This window comes from Furipterus horrens, unplaced genomic scaffold (genome assembly GCF_987537825.1).
Source record: "Furipterus horrens unplaced genomic scaffold, mFurHor1.1.pri manual_scaffold_6, whole genome shotgun sequence".
Lineage (NCBI taxonomy): Eukaryota > Metazoa > Chordata > Mammalia > Chiroptera > Furipteridae > Furipterus > Furipterus horrens.
The window spans coordinates 142,237,718-142,258,799 of NW_028327176.1; the positions used below are offsets into that span (position 1 = coordinate 142,237,718).

At 40.4% G+C, this 21,082-nt stretch overlaps 1 protein-coding gene across 1 annotated transcript; it reads right to left on the reverse strand.

Moving 5' to 3' along the window:
• Positions 1-2,598: 2,598 nt before the first annotated feature.
• Positions 2,599-18,688, reverse strand: MCHR2 (melanin concentrating hormone receptor 2). The gene is given in 7 exon segments (XM_090280566.1): positions 2,599-2,915; positions 2,918-2,934; positions 5,414-5,498; positions 5,501-5,528; positions 7,744-7,945; positions 10,057-10,269; positions 18,507-18,688. Coding segments are annotated over 7 exon segments (1,044 nt in total).
• Positions 18,689-21,082: the final 2,394 nt, after the last annotated feature.

Here is a 21,082-nt window from a genome sequence, read left to right on the forward strand (position 1 = left end):
TAATCAATCAAAATTTAAATGAGGTACCTCAAATTTGAATAAACATAGAGGAGGGATAAAGTTATGATTTATGTAATGACAAATACCCAAGTATTAATTAGATATGTGAAACTGATCATTAACTTCTATTGAAAATAAACATGTATGCATATCATGGGCAAAAATACAAAACACAGAGAATCTCTGTCAAACCACCTCTGCAAACCTACATATATATGCTTATGCATAGAAAAGCTATATAAAGGCACAAAAATGAGTATAATAGTCACTTTTTAAAAAATTTGCACTTTGATTAAATTTCTTTACAGCTCTTAATAAATATAAATAAAATAATTCACTGATGAATTTATATATTGGAATTATTTGAGGTCTATTGGAAATGCTATTAGACAAATGTCTATTGGTTTAAAAGTATTTAAATCTTTATAATAATAATATTTTCTTATTAAAAAAGACAATGGAGGTAAACTCTTCAATGGCTCTTCAATTATAAAGTGATAACACCAGTTTATGAGCCATTGTATTATCTTCAGATGTCACTGGATCCTGACAGTTGCACCTTAAGGAAGTGAGAATGCAGGTCCTGGAACTGTAGCCATAACACAGTTTTTGATCAAAATTATAAAGGAGCATCCAGTCTCTGTGTAGCTCTCCAGACCTAAGTTACAGAACTAAAATATCTCAGATGTACCTGTCTGCAGTTTTCACGTTGTTCACACAACTTTTCATCCAGATATGCATTAGATACTACGTTGCTCCAAAAAATACCTTTGAAAGATCAGGAACCAAATACATTGGGTTGAAAGTCAAGTGTTTGACAACTGAGATATAAAAATGAAGATCAGGTTGTTAAAAAAGGTGGTCTCTGTCACTTTTATACTAAGGGATGATTAAAAATCAGTTTCAGATGTCCTTGGAGCAAGCAGTTTTTTGTATTTAGAAGAAAAAGGTGGAATTACATATTTCATTCACAAACAAAATAACAATATTTACCTTTGTTGAGAATACGGGCTTTAAAAGCATTATTTTTTTTCTTACAATATTAAAGTGCATGTTTTATACAAGCCAAAAGAGGAAAAGATAGATCCATATAACATACATAAACATCCACAAATTTAAGGGTTACTTTTTGTATCCTTGAACAAACATATTGAACCTAAATAGAATATATTTAAGTGTACACTTAATATCCTGAGGAGTATTCTTATTAAAATAAAGATTCTGGTTTTTATAATTTTTAGGCATGAGAATAAAGTTAACTGCAAATGAATATGCTTAAAACCACCAACTCATTTCTCTCAGACTTTGGTTCTTTCCTTGTGGGGCTGTAGGAAAAAAGCAACCCCCATCTCCCAAATTATTTATTGGTTCCCTTCATAATGATAGGTATAGGTTGTTAAGGTAATTCAGCAAAAACACAAAAGTAGGCAGACCTGGATTCGGTCCAACTCTTATGTAGATTTGTAGCATTAAGCCTATCACTTAACTTTTCTGAGCTTGGTAAACTGAGGCAATACTTACTTCACACGTTTGTTATGTAATCTGAAATGTTGTACATAATCAATACATGGTCATTGTTATACCAACAGGTAAAGGTGATTGTTGAAGGCATTAGATTAGACCACATTAAATTGACATTTTTTTAGATTAAAAAATAGCAAAATTTAAGTCCCCTCTATGAACCTCAAGGACACTGTTACAATGAGGTCGAAGAATGCATGGCAAGGTTAGACTCCTTGATGAGTTTTCAGCTGATGGTCATGGATGGCCATTTTTACCAGTGAGTAGTTTATAACATGCTGAAATAACATCCATAACCATGGAGTTGGGTATCTTAGACTCTTCTGTTCCTTTCTCTCAAGTACAAATAAATACTTTATGTCTATTAAAGTTAGCATATTACACTCATTACCCTGGCTGGTTTGGCTCAGTGGATTGAGCGTCGGCCTGCGAGCTAAGTGTCGCTGGTTCGATCTTCCAGTCAGGGCACATCAGAGAAGGAAAACTCTGATTCCAAAAAACCTCTGCTGCCTTGCGGCATACCTCTTCAGGGGAAAGGCTAAGGGAGTAAACCCCGACAGAAAATCCGGAGCCGGAGTCCCTAAGGCGGTTTGACGTTGTAGTCAACACCGGCAACTCCTGCGGCGCACCTGAAGCCAAGCTGTATTGACTCCGTCTTTCCCTTGGATCCTTCAGCTGCGAAGAGAGGGGGAGGTCTGCTGCATGGGCAACAGCAGACCCTCCATATCACCCTGCCCAGGCTCTGTAGCTTCAGCTTCACTGGAGAGGACACTCCAGCGTCATCGCAAGATGTCGATTCAACACGGGAGGAGACAGATACCGTGTCACTCCCGAGTTGGACTGCACAGCCATTCTCGGCGGTGCAGATAGACTCTTAAGAAGCTACACCATCGTCTCTCGAGACGGACGGCTGCCCACGATTACACTCATTGCTTTTGAATGGTTACACTTCAGTCCATGCTACTAAGAGTCAAAGTACATATGAATAGGCACAAATCCACCATTTCACCCATTCTTTCTAATAATACTGGTCACTTAGACAAGCCTGTGGAGATGTTTGGTGATCCATATACTCTTCTAAAAGCTTGATTTCAAGGTCTTTTCCATGTTGTGGATTTCCCTCTCAATCACTCTCCTCTGCATTCCAGGCAGGCATTTCTAGAAATTTACACTCAGCAGGATGTAGAGAAAAGGGTTAATGCTGCTGCTAGCATAGCTGGGACAGATGGAGAGGTAATAGCTCACGTAGAAAGCCAGCATGGGCTGCTCCAAAGCCAGCATGGGCTGCTCCAACTGTAAGTTCACCAGTTGTATGATGTGATAGGGAGCAGCACTGAGGACAAAGACGGACACCAGCACCAGCATCATCTTTGTCAGCCTCATCACTCTCTGCTGGGAACACTGAGACTGTAACTACAAAGGCAACATTAGGGTAGAACATAAACAGTCTTAGAAACTACAGAGCAATGGATTCCCAGAACTTCTTAGGACAGTTCACAATGGCTATGCAGAGTGCAACACAAAGCTCATTTTTATTCCTACCTATTCAGAGCATGTAAAAAGATTCTTTTTCATTTCTGTTAAAAATTTTGCAAACTTTCCAAAGTTGGAAGATTTTGAGAAACAAAATAAATAACATAGTATTGAATTAAAGCCCAAAGTATCAAATACATGAGTCTATACTGATATGAAATATATTATTAAGTAAAATGGGAAAGAAGAGACAAACCATTTTTACAGAGAAGAATTCCAAATATATATATTCCCCTTTCCTGGAGATGGAGCTTAATTCCCACCCTCTCCCTTCCCCCTTGAGGGTGGGCTGTTACTTAGTGACTTGCTTCCAAAGAATAGAGACAGGAATAAATACTAACTTTATGGTGGAGAAACCTGGTAAACATTGCCCTAATCAAGTTATCATGTGCCATTTGATATGTTTTGATGAGAAGAGCTGATCTTTTTTCCCAAAAGGAAATAACTACAATCTAATTATGACACAGTATCAGAGTAGGCCAGGCTGGGGATAGTCTACAGGATGCCTCCTAACTAGAACTCCTTAAAATTATCAAGGTCATGAAAAACAAGAAAAGGGTGAGAAACTGTTACAGAATAGAGGGGACTAGGGAGTCATGACAATGAAATGCAGTGTGGTGCTCTGGATTGACTCCTGGAACAGAAAAAGAACATTAATGGAAAAACTGGTGAAATTCAATAAAGGGTAGAGTTAAGAGTAATGTATCAATGTCATTTTTTTCTTGTCTTGACAAATGCTTCATGGTAAAGGTAAGATGCTAATGGAGAACCTGAGTGAGAAGTACATAGTAACTCTCTGTATTATTAGTGTAACTTCTCTGTAAATTTAAAATTATTCTAAAATAAAAATTAACTCCCAAATTTTATCATGTTATGTAATAGATCTTTAATAGATATTACCCTCGGACATGGTTGAAGCAGATAAATAAGCCTGAGGAATAATATAAAAAATAGCATGGCAGCTGAAAACCATTCTACGATGATTCCTCTGCAGTTTGTCAGAGTAGGTGCCATCATTCCTCTAACTTTTTGCATTTTGAGGGGTAACTAGACAGTATGAGCTCCACTTCATAAGATGCTCTTAGCATTTCTGAAGAAAGTATTGGGAGAAAAGTGATCTGTTTTGGAGATATGTTTGAAAAGGGCTCAAGCATCCTTCCCAGCTGTAGGTGTCTTAATATTTCATTTCAACCCTCTCACCAACTCAGCTGTCTTATGATACATTTAGAAACTATTTTTTCTATAACTCTGGCTGCTTCCCTTTCCCATTTTTAATAGACCACCCTTGAAGAACATAATATTTCCAAATAATTACACAAAATTCTAACTGGGAAAAAATGTTATGGGCCAATAGACCATCTAAACCTTTGGTACCAGGGTTTGCCACAAATTTTGACCAATGGTGCATAAATTGTTCAACTATTTAAAAAAAATCTTCACAGTGTTAGATGTGATGTGTGTGTGAAACCCAGAACTATTGTCTTTTCAAAACAAATACAGTCCTGACTGATGTGACTTAGTTAGTTGGGTGTCATCCCACAAAGCAAAAGGTCACTTGTTTGATAACTTGTCAGGGCACATGCCTGGGTTACTGGTTCAATCCCCTGTCTGGGCACATGCAAGAGGCAACCAATCAATGTTCCTCTTTCACATTGATATTTTTCTCCTTTTCTTTCTCCCTCCCTTCCTCTCACTCTAAAAGTAAATAAACAAAATCCTAAAAAACACCAAATAGAATATTGTAAGGACAAACTTTAATAACACTTTTTTAACCCAACATGTTTTATAATAACATTGACTTATGCATTTAAACAAATAAGTATCTACAGTTTCAAGTAGAAAATAACTTATATTTATTCATGCAGTTTTAAAGGTAACTATCTTTAAAGGTCCTCCCCAAGTTTATTGTCTTTATGTAAGTCTTTGTTTAGTCCAAATTAATCTTGTCCTAAGAATTCAAATATTAATGAGATATTTCTATAAATTAAAAAAGTTAACACCAAAAAATTGAAGTTATATACACCATCTGGGATAATTACATTATGTACACAATTCTGCAAAATGAACAAATAAGATATTTAAATAACTTTATAAAATTATTCTTTAAATAGAATCTTGAGTTCTGTTTACATTTTTAGAAAGCCATTATCTCAATGACTTCAATGTTTATCACTGAGAGATCCTTAAATATCTGCTTCAGAACATGGCTTATTTTCAGAAAATGCCTCATATAGACATTAATGTCTGTATGTCTAAGTGTGGTAGGTTTTAAGTGATTGTTGTTTAAATTTCTGTTGTAGATGTCTTAGGACCTCTAAATTTTTTTTAATAAATAAAGAGAAATAAGGCAAACATTTACCATCTGGCATCCTTATTCTGTTGATATATCTCCCAAGTGTAGCATAAAGTTAAAGTATATCACATCAAAATCAAGGGCAAAGCGGAAAAAAAGTTGTTATTGTCAAAGTGTGTACCTGTAAAGTGAGGGAGAGCAGACATGACTGTTATATTCACAATACCAGGGACTGGCTTTTACAGTTTATGAAGGATGATTCTTTGATTTTTCAAGGCCCAGGATAAAAGTCCTTGGGGAAAAGTTAAGGATCTCTGGGTGCTTTCTTGTGGACAAGTCCTGTTCCTCATTGTTCACCAATAATGATGCTTATCTCTTCTGTAGACAGGGCCAGCACTACTGAGCATGGAACAGGTAAGGATACTTACTATTATCATTATCTTTAGTGGTATTAGCAACAATAGGCAATAGCATTTATTATATAGTAGGCACTGATCTGCATGCTTTACATATTTTAAACCATTGAATCTGTGCAACCTCATGAGTACAATGGCATTAGTATCTGCACATTACAGAAGAAGAAACTAAGTCACCTAGGAGTTAAGTGGCTTGTCCAAGTTTAGCCAGTTATGAAGTGGTAGAGAGGGGATTTGAACCCAGAGGGAGAGTTGAGCTATACAACCCATGCTTGCAGCCAAGGCTTGACATGGCCTTTCAAAATGCCTGTTGTAAAACCAGTCAGTCTTTCGTCAGTGCTTTGCCAGGAAAAATTCTCAGGTGAGCCAATTCCAGTTTTGCACAGGTGCTAGGTGTCCTCCTTCCTAGCAGGATCTTGGTGTTTGTGAAAGCAGGCAGCCCAGTCTTGGGGGGAGGGGGAGGCAGAGAGACCCCTGGAAACAGAGGGATGCTGAAAGCAACACAGAAGTTCCAGTCTCAGTTCACCATTAGGATTAAATTCTAGGAGGAACCACAGAAGCCAAAATCTCACAATATCCTTTATGATAACCAACCAAAAAATAGCAGAGCAGCTATCAGTGCAAAATAGTTAATCTTTGTTTATTTCTTTGACACAGACCAAAGTCTTATAGTCATATAGTGAGCCTCAGGTTGTGTTCTTTCAGATAGATTGAGGTCAATATTGACCTATCAGTGCCAGTGATTAAGTATCACTTCACCTTTAGATTGGCTGATGATTTTTGTCTGTGTGTGCAGCCAATAGGAGAAATAACAAATAAATAATCCTATGTTGCACCCCTTGAGAGTTTGCTGTTACTAGATTTGTGGCCTTGCAGGCCTTCTACCTCCATTCTTCTTGGGCTGTGTCTATGCCGAAATGACTCATTATTTGAAAGTGGTGGTTGGGACAAGGAATCTGCCAGAATCACTTGAGATAATGTATGGATGTATATAATGTTTGGATGTCTGTATAAAGCATCTAGCACAGGAGTACCTTCCGCTTAGTAGGTGACCAAAACATTTTTCATAGATTTCAATGCTATGTTCAAAATTTCAAGTAGAAAAATTTTGACTTAATTTTTCTTTTCAAATTAAAATTCTAAGTAATAGCTGTGTAGGTGGCTGTATTAGTTATGTAGAGTTACTGTAACAGATTACCACAAACTGGATGGCTTAAAAAACAAAACAAAACCAGAAATGTATTTATTTCCTCACAGGACTGGAGGCCAGAAGTTTGAAATCAAGGCGTCAGCAGGGTTTGTTCCTTTCGGAGGCTCTGAGGGAACATCTGCTTCATGACTCTCTCCTAGCCTCTGGTGGTTTCTGGCAAAATCCTTGATGTTCCTTGGGTTGTAGACACATTACCCTAATCTCCACCTCTGCCTTCACAGATGTTTTTCCCTCTGTGTGTCTCTTCAAGTCTCCCTGTCCTTATCAGGACACCAGTCATTGGGGCCCTGCCTTAATCCAGTATGACTTCATCTTAACCCGACACATCTGCATGGATCCTATTTGTAAATAAGGCCACATTCACAGGTACTGAGAGTAAGAACTTGAATATATTCTTGGGGGAGGACACAATTCAACCAAACTGCAGTTGCATATTGAAAATTTTAGCATCTTGGTAACTCCGAGACACTTTTTGAAATTCTGTTCCTCCCTTGATTGCTGTGTTCCTGCTATGTCTGGCTGCCAGGAATCTTTAAAACCCATAATGATGTATGTTTGTGCCCACTGAGGTTACATGATTAAATTCAAGATCTTTTTGTAAAGGTTACCCTCTCCTTAAAATTAAATGATCAACTTGATTGTGGAAGGCAGAAAACTAAGTGGGGAGACTGTTAGGAAGAGAATCCCTGAGGACACTCTGCATGGCACGTAGACAAGGAGGACGAAGCACTTCGTAACTTAATTCACCTCGATTTTTCTTAAGTTGTAACAATCTATCGGAGTACATCATCAGGGGATGTTAAATCAAAAGCACAACACTCCACGCCATCTTTAAATTTGATGACCTTCGAGTAGACCCAGACAGGCAACGCCAGAAGAAAGGAAGCTGCCCAGAGGCCCAAATTGATGCGGATGGTCTTGTATCTCGTTCTCCAACTTGTAAGTCGAAATGGTTGGATGAGAGCCAAATACCTGCAAAGCCAGTTAAAGGGAGTTTGGGAACAATCAATAAAAGCACTGAGCTCCAAGGATGAATGGAACATGACAAGAGTAAATTATTAGTATTATTATCCTCCCTGAAGCACACCTCTATCAGAAAGTTATATATTTTTAAGAGCTGGCTGTTACCTGTAGAGAAAACAACTCTTGACCCTGCAAGTCTGAATAAACCAGTCACTGAAATAGCTGTCATTTCCACGAATACACTGATGATGGTAAAATTCCGCCCTGCAAACTTTCTTTACAAAGGTGCTTTCCTTGTAGATGAGGCTTCATACAACTTGGTCTCTGAACAGGGATTTCCTCCAGGAGCTGGGGGCCCTCTGCCCAGTAGGATTTACTGATGTAAAGGCAGGAAGGAGGAAAGTGTGCTGGCTGGCAGAAGGATCCCCCAGCAGGGTGAGGTTCAGGCCCAATGAGACAGGCATTTTGCTCAGATGGCTTTCCAGTAGGGTCCTAGGCTCTTGGGGGTTCAGTTCAGAGAAATCACAGGCAGGATAAACAAACATGACTAGTTTCTAGTGTAGATAATGCAAATTCCTCAGGGAACTTAGGCTGGGAACCAGAGAGGGAAAGGGGCTAATTTCATGGAGAAGTATTTTTCTTTTCTTTTATTCCACTTTTGATTCAGAAAAAAAAAAAAGGATAATCATTAATCAAACTTGAAATCCTGACATATCCAACCCATTTGGTTCTCCAGCAAATCCAAGAAGAACTTTTCAGAGCCAACGAAAAGCTAATGGATGAAGAAGAGAATTCAGACCCAGAAAGGAGAGTATTTGCAAAAGCAGAGTTTTGCTGGGGATGCGGATGGTACTATAAGAGGTTCACAGAGAGGTACAATGACAGAAAAGCCAGTCTTCTCCTTTATTCCTCATACAGGGATGAAGCAGATTTTATTATCTCCAAGAATGGCATTAGGATTGGTAAGGCTGGCCCTTCCTGTTGCTTTTCTGCAGTGGTCCAACCTGTGCACGGCTTTCTCCCTAATGCTGGGACCCAGGCAAGCTCACAGGCTTTACTCAACACACTGTCAGTGTCCCCCCCACATCAGGTGAACTAACCAGACCTACACAGGACATTGATTAACAAGTGTGATGTTAATTATAACTTGAGAAGCATGCTCTATATTTGGAGAATTCTTTTGCCGAAAAGCAGCAGGATATAAAAAAATGCATTAAACATTGCCATCATCATTCATCTATGAATAATAATCCAGTGAATGATTTATATGAACCTTGCTATTCCTTTGTTTATCCTTCTGAAGAACTGCTCATAACCTCCTCACTTCGAAGGCCTGCTTGGACAGATAAAAGAGTCAGAGCTTAAGAAGAAGCCCTGGATGGACCCAGGGAGATTTAATGCAGCTCTCAAGACTGACAGTCATTTATTCATCAGTATTTTTTGAGTACCCACTTGCGAGGCACTGTTACACAGACACTTGGGGTGTATTAGTGATCAATGACCCAGCCTTTGTGGAATTTACATTTGAGGGTTAGGGGAAGCTGAACAATAAACAATATACACTCATTCACACAAAAAGTAAATTAGACTATGTAATATATTTGAAGCAAAGGAAATCAGAGCAAGGGGGATCAAATGTGCTGGGTTGGGGTTGGGTTGGGATGATGGAGCAAGATTTTAAGTGAGTTGTTGTCTGAGCCAGTTTCTGTTGCATGGACAAGGAGGGAGGAGACCTAACTTCGGTTCTCAGCTCTGCCATGGATTCTGTGCATTCAGCAAATACCCTCACTTCTTGGAGTCTCAGCTTCTTTATTGCAAGAATGCTGGGGGCATTCATTCTAGTTTTGAGATCTTTTTGTTTATTGCAGTGGATTATAAATAAAACAGGTCAAAAAGAATGAAAAAAGGAGATTTTAGTTTTTTAAACTTTCCATTAAAAATAGACTTCTGTGAAAATGGGAACAAATATTCTTAAGTAATCAGTTCTACAGTGAAACAATCAGAGGAAGAGGCGCCTTGCCGTTATGCCCCAGAACTAATGTTGATTACAGTGCAATGAATTTGGGGGAGCACAAGAACCTCTGATTTATGTTAAGATATTTCAGAGTCTCTTCACTTACCTGTCCACACTCATTATAATCATGATGGCACCACAGGCAAACTTGTTGCAAGTATCCAGGGATGTAATGATGGTGCAGAGAGGCCCCCCCCCCCAAACCCACTCTCCTCCCCAGGCCCACTGGTGAATGAGAAGAGGCATTCCAATAATGTGGGCCAGATCAGCCACAGCCGGGTTACAGATATAAATGTTAGGAATAGTTTTTTTCATCGATCTGAAAGAAATGGACAGAAACTGAACACTGACATTGGAAGTATGCACTTTCTTCAATTTACATCATCTGTACAAATTTTCAATTGCCAAAATAGTTTTAAAAGTTAAAGGAAAACCTACACAAATGCACATATGAATGAGTGCATAGTCTTCTATATATTTAAACATTTTAAATTATATATCTGATACCTAACTGTGGTGGTTTAAAAATATGTCCATATATTCTTTGATACTGCTGCCAAAAGATGGAGCCTAATTCCCTCCTTTAGAGTGTGGGTTGAACTTAATAACTCATTAAAATTTTTTTTTATTGATTCTAGAGAGAGGAGAAGCAGGGAAAAAGAGAATGAGAGAAATATCAATGTGAGAGAGAAACATCGATCAGTTGCTTTTTGCACGCACCCCAGCTGGGGACCAAACCCACAACCTCAGGCATGTGCGCTGCCTGGGAATCAAACCTGTGACTTTTCGGTTTGCAGGATGAAACCCAGCCAGCTGAGCCACACCAGCCAGGGCAGCAACTTATTTTTAACAAATAGGATATGGTGGAAATGACAGTACATGACATTTGAAATTAGTACATAAAAGCATTGTGGGGTTTTCTCCCTGCTGTCTTTTGGATTATTTTCTCTGGGGAAGCCAGCTGCTATCTTGTGAGAATATTTAAGTAACTTTGTGGAGAGGTGAGGCTGAGCTGTCTCCAAAGCCCTGGCTTGGTTGGAAATTACTCTGTCCAACTGAGGTTTCACAATCACAGCAGAACAAATTTATCCAGGACACTGTATTTTGTCTGGGAGGAGAAGGAGGCAGCTTTTCCCTCTAGTGGAGAAAGCACAAGACCTCTGTCCCTCCTGCTTTTTATTGAGAAGAGCATGCATGGGAGATACAAGGTCAAAGTTCATAAATTTTCAATAGCTTTTAGGCACCTGGATTATAGTTGACAGTTAAAGATTACAAGTATCAATATAGAGGGCACAGTGACCAGTCTGTGTCAGGGTCTATTGAACATCTTGATGCCACACTGGCATTAGGTGCAAGGTTTCATACATTCCTTGCTAGAGATTGTTTGAAGTTAACTGAGAGATAAGAAAAGCCCAGCAAGCTCTAAAGCATAATAAGCATTCTTTAAATCCAATTCCCATGGAAACCCTTTGAGTGGTCTTTGGTCCTGTCTGCCCCGCCTTCCAGTTTTCTGTTGAGACTTAGAGGCTTCCCGGAGAGAGGGGTGCAGCCTGGCTCATGGCTTGGGCTACAATTCCTGAAGCCACAAGGAACAGTTCCCCACAGAGAAGTCCACATGGAGAGGAGCTGAGGCCCCATGCCAACAAGGAGCAACAACTTGCCAGGTGCATGGGTGAGCTACCTTGAAAGTTGTTGCTCCAGCCCCAGCCAAGATGACTGTTGTCCTACAGGACAGCTTTACTATGACTTTATGAGAGACCCTGAGCCAGAATCACCCAGCCAAGCCGCTGCCTGAATTCTTGACCCTTGAAACTATGTGAGCTAACAAATGTTTGTTTTAAGCCACTAAGTTTTGGGGTAATTTCTACATAGCAACTAGACTATACCAACTCTAAACTCACTCAGGCAAAAGGCTTAGTCTGTACTTACCCCAAGTGCAAAAAAACAACTAAATAGGGAAAATAACTGTTTTCCACTGTGCAAAGCATTTTCCCCCGCTGAAGTTGGATGTTCAAATCTCAACCAAGGCCATTGTTAAAAAAATCTCAAAAATTACTTAGAAATATTCTAATAAAATCTAACCCAATAACAAAGATTATTAATTAAGACCCTGAAACCAGACAGTGTGGAGAAGAAATCTGAATGAATGAACAGGTAGAAGGCACTGAGAATGAGCTCATATCTTTTGCTGGAGGAGTAAATTCAGTGCTACCTGGATGTGGTGCTGTCCTCTGCAGGCAAAATAATTTTCAGAGAGCCGAAATTTTCATTTTAAGTTCAGTGGCCCCTATCTTATAGGAGTTGGGACATTCAATAATAAACAAACATTGTTTTTATCAGGGAGACACTTTCATTAAATCAATAGACATTTCACTGGGCACCAGTTATATGCTGGGCATAATTTTGTGCTCTGGGGCTGTAAGGCTAAATAATCTATAAGCCATAGTATCAAGGAGCTTATAGTCTAGTGAAATTATTACATTATAATATGATGAGAGAAAGCTAGAGCAAGAACAAGGAGTATACTAGAGGCCTCTGCCCACTCCCTTGGTGACAGTCAAGGCCGATTTCTTGGCAGAAGTGGCGTCTGAACTGAGGACGAATAAGAATTTAAAGAGCACATAAGAATTAGCCCTAAGATTATGCCACAATTACTAGATGACTCTGGATTCAAGGCTATTGCTTTAAGGTTTGGAAGCTAGTGTGTGTCTTTATTATTCATAGGATGCAAATTGTACAGACTGAAATGTAAGCCATCAAATCCTTATGTGAGACAGCAGTCTGGGTGAGGATATTTACCCAGAGCCTGGCAACATACATTGTGTGGGGAAGTTAGTGCCACTGAGTTCTTACTCACCAGCCACATTCTGGGCAGTGTTGATAAAGCAGGCCCTCAGGAGGTTGGTGGCTTATATTAAAAAGACTAAGAAAAGGAAAGGATTGTGTCAACCAAAAAAAGCAGCCAAGTGACTGATCTTGGTCTCTCCAGACCGTTGGGTGCAAGAAATGGTGAGGAGAATGGGGAGAAGAACAGATACCAGAGGTCAGGTAGAAAGAGTTCTACATTAAAACAACAACAACAACAACAAAAAACCCACCAACCAACCAACCAACCAACCAACTAAACATGTGAACAACAACAACAACAAAAAACCCCAAATACATAAACACAAGAATAAGTCCCATAAATTTTAACCCCCTAAATAGATGTTATTTCCATTTAAATTGCGATCTAAACTGTAAGTGGTTGCTGAGGTCCTAATTGTAGCATTTAGATCGATGGTTCTTGCTGTTCCCTAGACAGACACCCATCATTTACTGATGTAATCAATTATGGTAATTCCGTTGTTGAGGACAGTGCAGGCCATTAAGTGGCTATTAAAAAGAACAAATAAAAGTGTTTTTAGATGATGTTCTGTATAGAAAAAGAGAATTCTGAAGCAAATGATGTATTTGTACATAAGGTATGAGAATAATAAAAATAGCACATTATATTTATTATTGCTTTTTTTTTTACTGAAAGTGACAGCATAGAAATTAAAATAATAACTTACATTCTTTTTTTAGGTTTAATTTATCTCTAGGTGTCCTATTGCCAGACATCATTTGATTACTGTCTCTCATAATTCAAACATTTAAAATAAAAATGTAGACCAGTGATCATTTCAGCTGTTTTTCACTTGGTTAACATGGTCATATCTAATGCTCACTAATTTGAAGAATGATGAAATGTTATTATACTTCATAATACCATACAATAAATAATATAGTTGTTATAAATCATAGTTTATAAGAATATATAACCAAATGTGAAAATATTTATCAAGTAAAAAAGTCTCAACTATGTATATAGTATGACCTCAAATTTACTTAAACATTTGTTTAAAAATATGCTGGAATAATTTGTCAAGTGATCACAATGATTATCTGTTTGGTAATAGTAGTATAACCAATTTTGACTTTATTCTTTATATTTTTAGTGCTTAAAAATTTCTTTAAAAAATGCTTACATTTTGCAATTAAAGATTCGTCGTCGTCGTCGTCGGCAGCTGTCCGTCTCGAGAGACGATGGTGTAGCTTCTTAAAAGTCTATCTGCACCGCCGAGAATGGCTGTGCAGTCCGACTCGGGAGTGACACGGTATCTGTCTCCTCCCGTGTTGAATCGACATCTTGCGATGACGCTGAAGTGTCCTCTCCAGTGAAGCTGAAGCTACAGAGCCTGGGCAGGGTGATATGGAGGGTCTGCTGTTGCCCATGCAGCAGACCCCCCCTCTCTTCGCAGCTGAAGGGTCCAAGGGAAAGACGGAGTCAATACAGCTTGGCTTCAGGTGCGCCGCAGGAGTTGCCGGTGTTGACTACAACGTCAAACCGCCTTAGGGACTCCGGCTCCGGATTTTCTGTCGGGGTTTACTCCCTTAGCCTTTCCCCTGAAGAGGTATGCCGCAAGGCAGCGGAGGTTTTTTGGAGTCAGAGTTTTCCTTCTCTGAATTAAAGATTACACCATGTATTATGGATTAAATGAAACTAACAAAATATGTAATACTACTCCTGCAGGAAGATGCTTTGCTAGTCAGCTTGCTCTCAAATCCATTTCCCTCTCTTGTTCTTAGGTTTCCTTGCCAGCTGGTATTGGTTAGTTTTGGCCAATAGGAACCACTATTGGAGGGACATTGGAGGAAAGGAGGAGCGTAGAAACAGGCTATTTCCTTCCCCTTTTTGCTGTTGGTATCTCTGGAAGAGGCTGCATCCCTTCTTAAATGGCTCCACCTTATTCCCACAGCTCCCACTCCATGGTCCCAAGTCCCACTATGCCCACAGCTCCCACGAGGGACCCCAGACTCTTGGGGTCTGTGAAACCACCTCTTTTTCTCCATCTGATTCAGGATGGTGGTGGGGTGGAGATGGTTATAGGAAGCAGTAGTAGTTTCCTGATTATTCTTTATTTCTGGGTTGCCTCACTAGTCTCAGTTTGGCATTTAACTCTAGTTGAATTAAATTCCTATTATGAGCCAACCTCAGTGTATTAGTAGTGATTTCAATAAGCATTGTGATTAAGAGCTGAGTCCTCACACAGGCATTGCTGCAGGACAGACAAGTGTGATTAGAGATGCTTACCAAGGATGGAACAGTTAAGAATACAATGACATATTTGCCAACTCTGCTCTAGATACAGAGTAATATAGTGGAATGAGAACCTAAGTGGGGATTCTATTTTCATTTTTATGCCCTCATTTATGCCCTTGGGCAACGCATCCAAAACCCTTTAGATTCCAGAGTTGTCTCAGTTTATCAGACCACAGCAATAAGGATTTCCCACCAACTTTTTGTTTACTTGAACAGCTGTGACTGTGAGGTTCTGTAGACTTAAGACATAGGGTACATGTGTAGAAAGTTGTGAATCAACCCCAACAGAAGCATATATATGGTTGACACTCTGGAAACAGTAGAGTACTGGGTCAAAGGGAGCTACTAGTTACGATTTAAGCTGAGTGGGGAAAGAAAAGAGACCTTGTCAAAGCACCTTCTCTTTCTCTTAGTAACTGGTATTCTACCATTAGACCATTAGTGTTCATCCCGGTTAATACACTGTCCTTGTTGTAATTTAGACACCATTGTAAGAGTTAAAAAGTAAGATGTCTCGGGACTTACGGCCAAGATGGAGGCTTAGACTGATATACTTGGTCTCCCTCCACAACTAAGTAGGAATACAACTACCTCAAAACCAAAGATAACCAGAAATTCCAGAAAATAAAACTACATGGAAGCCCAATGTATAAAGTTATAAACCAGCGGTGCTCATCCGGATGGGTAGGACAGGCGAAATCAGAGCGGAAAGGTCGGCGGTGCTGTCTATGGTAGCAGTGGCGATAGCAGCGGGACTGTGAGAAATGCCAGGGGAGCAATCCCAGCTGCAGTCGAGACCCAGTAGCTCTAGATTACAATGCTGGGGAAGGCAGACCCCCAATTGCCTCGGATGGTGAGGCCCAGAGGGCGTGAGGATGGAGGAAGAGGATCCTGGTCTCTCGGCAGAAAGTAATGGCAGGAAGCCATCTTGGACCCCCGCCCCCACACAGGGTGGTGAAAAAGGTCCCTGATCTCTGCGGTCGTGGGTAGTGATGAATGCACGAGGCTCCATCCCCTATAGTCCACCCAGGAAGCAAAGCTAAACACAAAGCTGTCAGGATGAAGCAGACCATGATTAAAATCCCGGTGACACAACTCACCAGGCAGCAGATGCGGGACCTGACCTATAAACAAATAGGAAATCTTTCTGAGGCTCAGTTCAGAGCTATAGTCAAAAGGTGGCTTACAGAATTAACAAAAGATTTGGAACAAGACAGGGAAGGAATGATAGCTAGTCATGCTGAAATGAATGAAAACACATAAGAGACTAGTGGTGAGGAAATGAAAACCAGGGATCAAATCAACAAATCGGAACATAGGGAAGGAACAAACAGTCAACCAGTGCAGAAAGAGGAAACAAAAAGTAAGGAATGTGAGGAGAGGCTCAGAAACCTCTGGAATGGCTATAAGTGAATGAACATTTGAATTATAGGATTACCAGAGGGCGAAGAAGAAGAACTAGAAATAAAAAAATTATGTGAAAAAATAATGAAGCAGAACTTCCCAAACTTGGGGAAAGAAATAGACTTACAGGTCCAGGAAGCACAGAGAGTTAAAAAAAACTGGATTCAGGGAGAACCACTCCAAGACACATTATAATCAAAATGTCAAAAATTAAAGATAAAGAGAGAATCTTAAAAGCAGCAAGATAGAAGAAGAGAATTATGTACAAAGGGGTCCCAATTAGACTATCAGCTGATTTCTCAAAAGAAACTCTTCAGGCAAGAAGGGACTGGCAAGAAATATTCAAAGTAATGAAAAGCAAAAACCTACAACCATGATTACTCTATCCAGCAAAGCTGTCATTCAGAATAGAAGGGCAGAGAAAGTGCTTCCAGGACAAAGTAAAACTGAAGGAATTCATTAGATCCAAACCAATATTATATGAAATGTTAAAGGACTGGTTTAGAAGAAGGAGGATCAAAACTATGAACATTAAAATGAAAACTGCATCACAACAACCAACAACAGAAGCTAGGGAATCGAAACAAAGGCAAACTAAGTAGGCAATGAGAGTGGAAAAAGAACTATAGGTATGGGGAACATATTGGAGGGAGGTCAGTAGGGAGGGGGAAAGAGAGGGAGATGATACAGGAATTAAGAAGCATAGTAGGAGGGAATGGAGTAGATAGGAAGAGGTTGAGAAGAATTATATGCACAACCAATGGACATGGACTAAAATGGGGGGACAACTGGAGGGAGGGGGTGTAACCGGGTGGAGGAAAACAGAGAGAAAAGAAATTGGGACAACTGTAACAGCATAATCAATAAAACATATTAAAAAAAAGGTAAGGTGTCTCATTAATTCATGATTTAGTTTGGATTAGTTGCCTTGACAGGGAGTTGAGGGTGAGGAATTGTGACAAAGCAGGGACTTTTTATTTATTGGGAGACAGAACATTCCTTAGAGAGTCTCTGTTTACTTGAAGTGGCCTGTTGGTAGATAGGAGAAGCCTATGTTCAGGACATGGAGGTGGGGAATCAACAGAGAAAAATGCCCTCTTTATTGAAATAGTTTCCCAGGGCCCACTGTGGCTGTGGAGAAAGTTGAGTAATGGGGTTGCATTCATTAATCTCTCTGAAGAATAAAAGGGGGAAATATTATGTTATGATTGGCCCAATTTTCCTAATCTGGCTTCGTTTTCATCTGCTATAAGTTTAAAGCATAACAGGCTAGCAACGCTCTGGCATCACTACATTTTAGTCACCCTCCTAATGCACAAATCGCTTTTAATAGTAAAAAAGAAAAAAAGCCATATTGAACATCTTATTCTGGAACTTCTATCTTACTTAAGCCTATCTTTTGGTATATGTGTTTTATACATCTTTCGAGTCTTCCTCTGGCAAAGTCAAAGGTTAGTTCATCGTCTGCTTCCCAGTGTCACTATGGCTCCTCGGTGGTGGTTAATATCGAGGGGAACAGTCAACCATCTATGGTTGCCTGAATCTTTGGGTGATTAGGCAGAGTGTCTCTCTTACCCAAGTGAGTGAAAATGAGTCTTTTTCTTACCAGTCAAACCCGGTCAACTTCTATGTATAACTTATTGTGAAAAATAAAATGTTTGCCTCAGTTTCAATCCTTGCCTGAGCTCCACTTCCAGAGATTCTGAGTTAACTGGTCTGGGGTGAAACTGTAGATTAGAATTTTAAAAAGCTACCCATGTGATTCTAATATGTATTTTAGCTAAGATTAACAATCATGGCTCTAAACCCAGCAGTAAGCACTGGCCTAGGTCTTTTCATTTGGAGACCTGCAACTCAGATGCTACTTAATACGTACATGATAAAAATATCTGTAGAAACGTTCTAAACTATCTTAAGCAAATATTTCCAAAACCTGATGTCATTAAGAAAAATCCTCCAAGGAGAAAAGCATCCATTTAGGGAGTATAGGATGTCCCTAACTTATGGAAAAGGAGAAGAAGCCTAACCTCATTATAGTGAATAAAATGAGGATGTTGCAAAACAGGCCAGTTGAGCAGATAATCTCAGTAATTGCAGGGAGGAGGACTGAATCCACAACTCTAAGGGTTTGGTAAGCAAATTCTTTATTCCAAGATTTGTTCAAAAGTTCAGCAGAAGTGTTCCAACATGAAGAGTGTAGTGAATTCATTGTTCATGAGCTTCCAGTGATTAGAACTGTGAAGAAATAGGAAATTATTTATGTAATGAATATTTTTTAAGAATATTTTATTGATTATGTTGTTACAGTAGTTCCAATTCTTTTCCCCTTTGCTCCCTTCTGCCTGGTACCTCACTTCCCTTCAGCAATCCCACCCCCCTTAGTTCATGTCCATGGGTTGTGGATATAAGTTCTTTGGCTTCACCCTTTCCTATATTATTCTTAACTTCCCCCTGTCTATTTTGTACCAACTGATTATGCTTCTTAATCCCTGCATCATTTCCCCATTTCTCCCCCTCCCCACTCCCAGCTGATAACCCTCCAAATGATTCCCATACCTATGATACTGTTTCTATTCTGGTTTGCTTAGTTGGATTTTGTTTCTATTTTTTAGATCCAGTTGTTGATAGTTGTGAGTTTCTTGTCATTTTAGTGGTCATAGTTTTGATCTTCTTTTTCTTAAGTAAGTCCCTTTGACATTTCATATAATAATGGCTTGGTGGTGATGAACTTCTTTAGCTTTACCTTACCTGGGAAGCCTGGCTGGTTTGGCTCAGTGGATTGAGCGTCGGCCTGCAAGCTGTGTTGCTGGTTCGATCTTCCAGTCAGGGCACATCAGAGAAGGAAAACTCTGACTCCAAAAAACCTCCGCTGCCTTGCGGCATACCTCTTCAGGGGAAAGGCTAAGGGAGTAAACCCCGACAGAAAATCCGGAGCCGGAGTCCCTAAGGCGGTTTGACGTTGTAGTCAACACCGGCAACTCCTGCGGCGCACCTGAAGCCAAGCTGTATTGACTCCGTCTTTCCCTTGGACCCTTCAGCTGCGAAGAGAGGGGGGGTCTGCTGCATGGGCAACAGCAGACCCTCCATATCACCCTGCCCAGGCTCTGTAGCTTCAGCTTCACTGGAGAGGACACTCCAGCGTCATCACAAGAGGTCAATTCAACACGGGAGGAGACAGATGCCGTGTCACTCCCGAGTTGGACTGCACAGTCATTCTCGGCGGTGCAGATAGACTCTTAAGAAGCTACACCATTGTCTCTCGAGACGGACGGCTGCCGCTGCACCTGGGAAGCACTTCATCTTCCCTTTCATTCCAAATGATGGCCTTGCTGGATAGAATAATCCTGGTTGCAGGTTGCCTTTCATCACATTGAATACTGCTTGCCAGTTCCTTCCTGCCTGCAAAGTGTCCTCTGAGAAATCAGCTAATAGTCCTATAGGCACCCCCCTGTAGACAACTCTCCGTCTTTCTCTTGCTGCCCCCAGGACTCTGTCTTTATGTTTCACTGTTGGCATCTCAATCATGATGTGTTCTGGTGCGGTCGCTTCTGGATCCAGCTTGCCTGGGACCCTCCGTGCTTTCTGGACCTATATGTCCACCTCCTTCGCAAAATTTGGGCCATTTTTCTCATTTTTTTCAATTCTTGCATCCTCATTCTGCACTGGTTGACTGTGTTTTTCTTCCTTATGTGCAAAATTATTGATTTGAACCCTGGTTTTCTTCCATTCACCATTGGTTTTGTGTGGATTTTCCTTCATTTCACTTAGCATAGCCTTTACTTCTTTTCTTATGTGTTTGCCATACTCAAGCATATCTGTCAAGCCTGTGAGCATCTTTATCACCAGTGTTTTGAATTCTGCATCTGTTATGTTGTCTATCTCCTCATCCGTAAGGTCAGCCATATCCTCATTGCTTAGTTTTCCCACTGGAACCTTGCTCTGTTCCCCTTTTTGGGCCATACTTCTCTGTCTCCTCATCCTGACAGGCTCCTGTGTTTGTTTGCCTTTGCATCCCAGGTAGAACTGTCGCTCCTGTTACATTGTAAGGGGCAAAGCCTTAGGTATTCTTCAGTACAGGGTGACCTGTTTCACCACGTTGTGGTGCTGTATGTGGGGGAGGGGTCCGAGAGGGAACAATGCCACCTGCCCAGCACTTGCCCCTTTTCCAGGCACCCCTCCCACTTCCACACTGGACTGGAGCCCCTCTAGCTGCTGCCCTGGCTGTCATTCTCTGAGTGGGTGGGTCTGCGGATGTTCTAGGACAATGGGGGCTCTTTAAACAAGTGGACTCTGCTGAGAGACGGGCAGTTTCTTCCTCCACCCCAATCCCCACTGTTCTGCACAGTCAGAAGCAATGAGGCTTGATTTTACCCAGTTCTGGGTCCGTGGGCTTCGAGGTCTGGTGAGAAGCTGGAAACGCTCCCCAGGTGTCCCTTCTGACTTTTAAAAACATGTGACTGTGCTTTCTGCTCCCCTGCCACTGCCACTGCTGCTGCTGCCACCACACCACGTCCTCTCTACCCCAGCTCCGCCCTGCCTACCTGTATGGGTGAGCATTTCTTCTTTATATATTTGTTTGCTGGATTTCCATGCAGTTTGATTT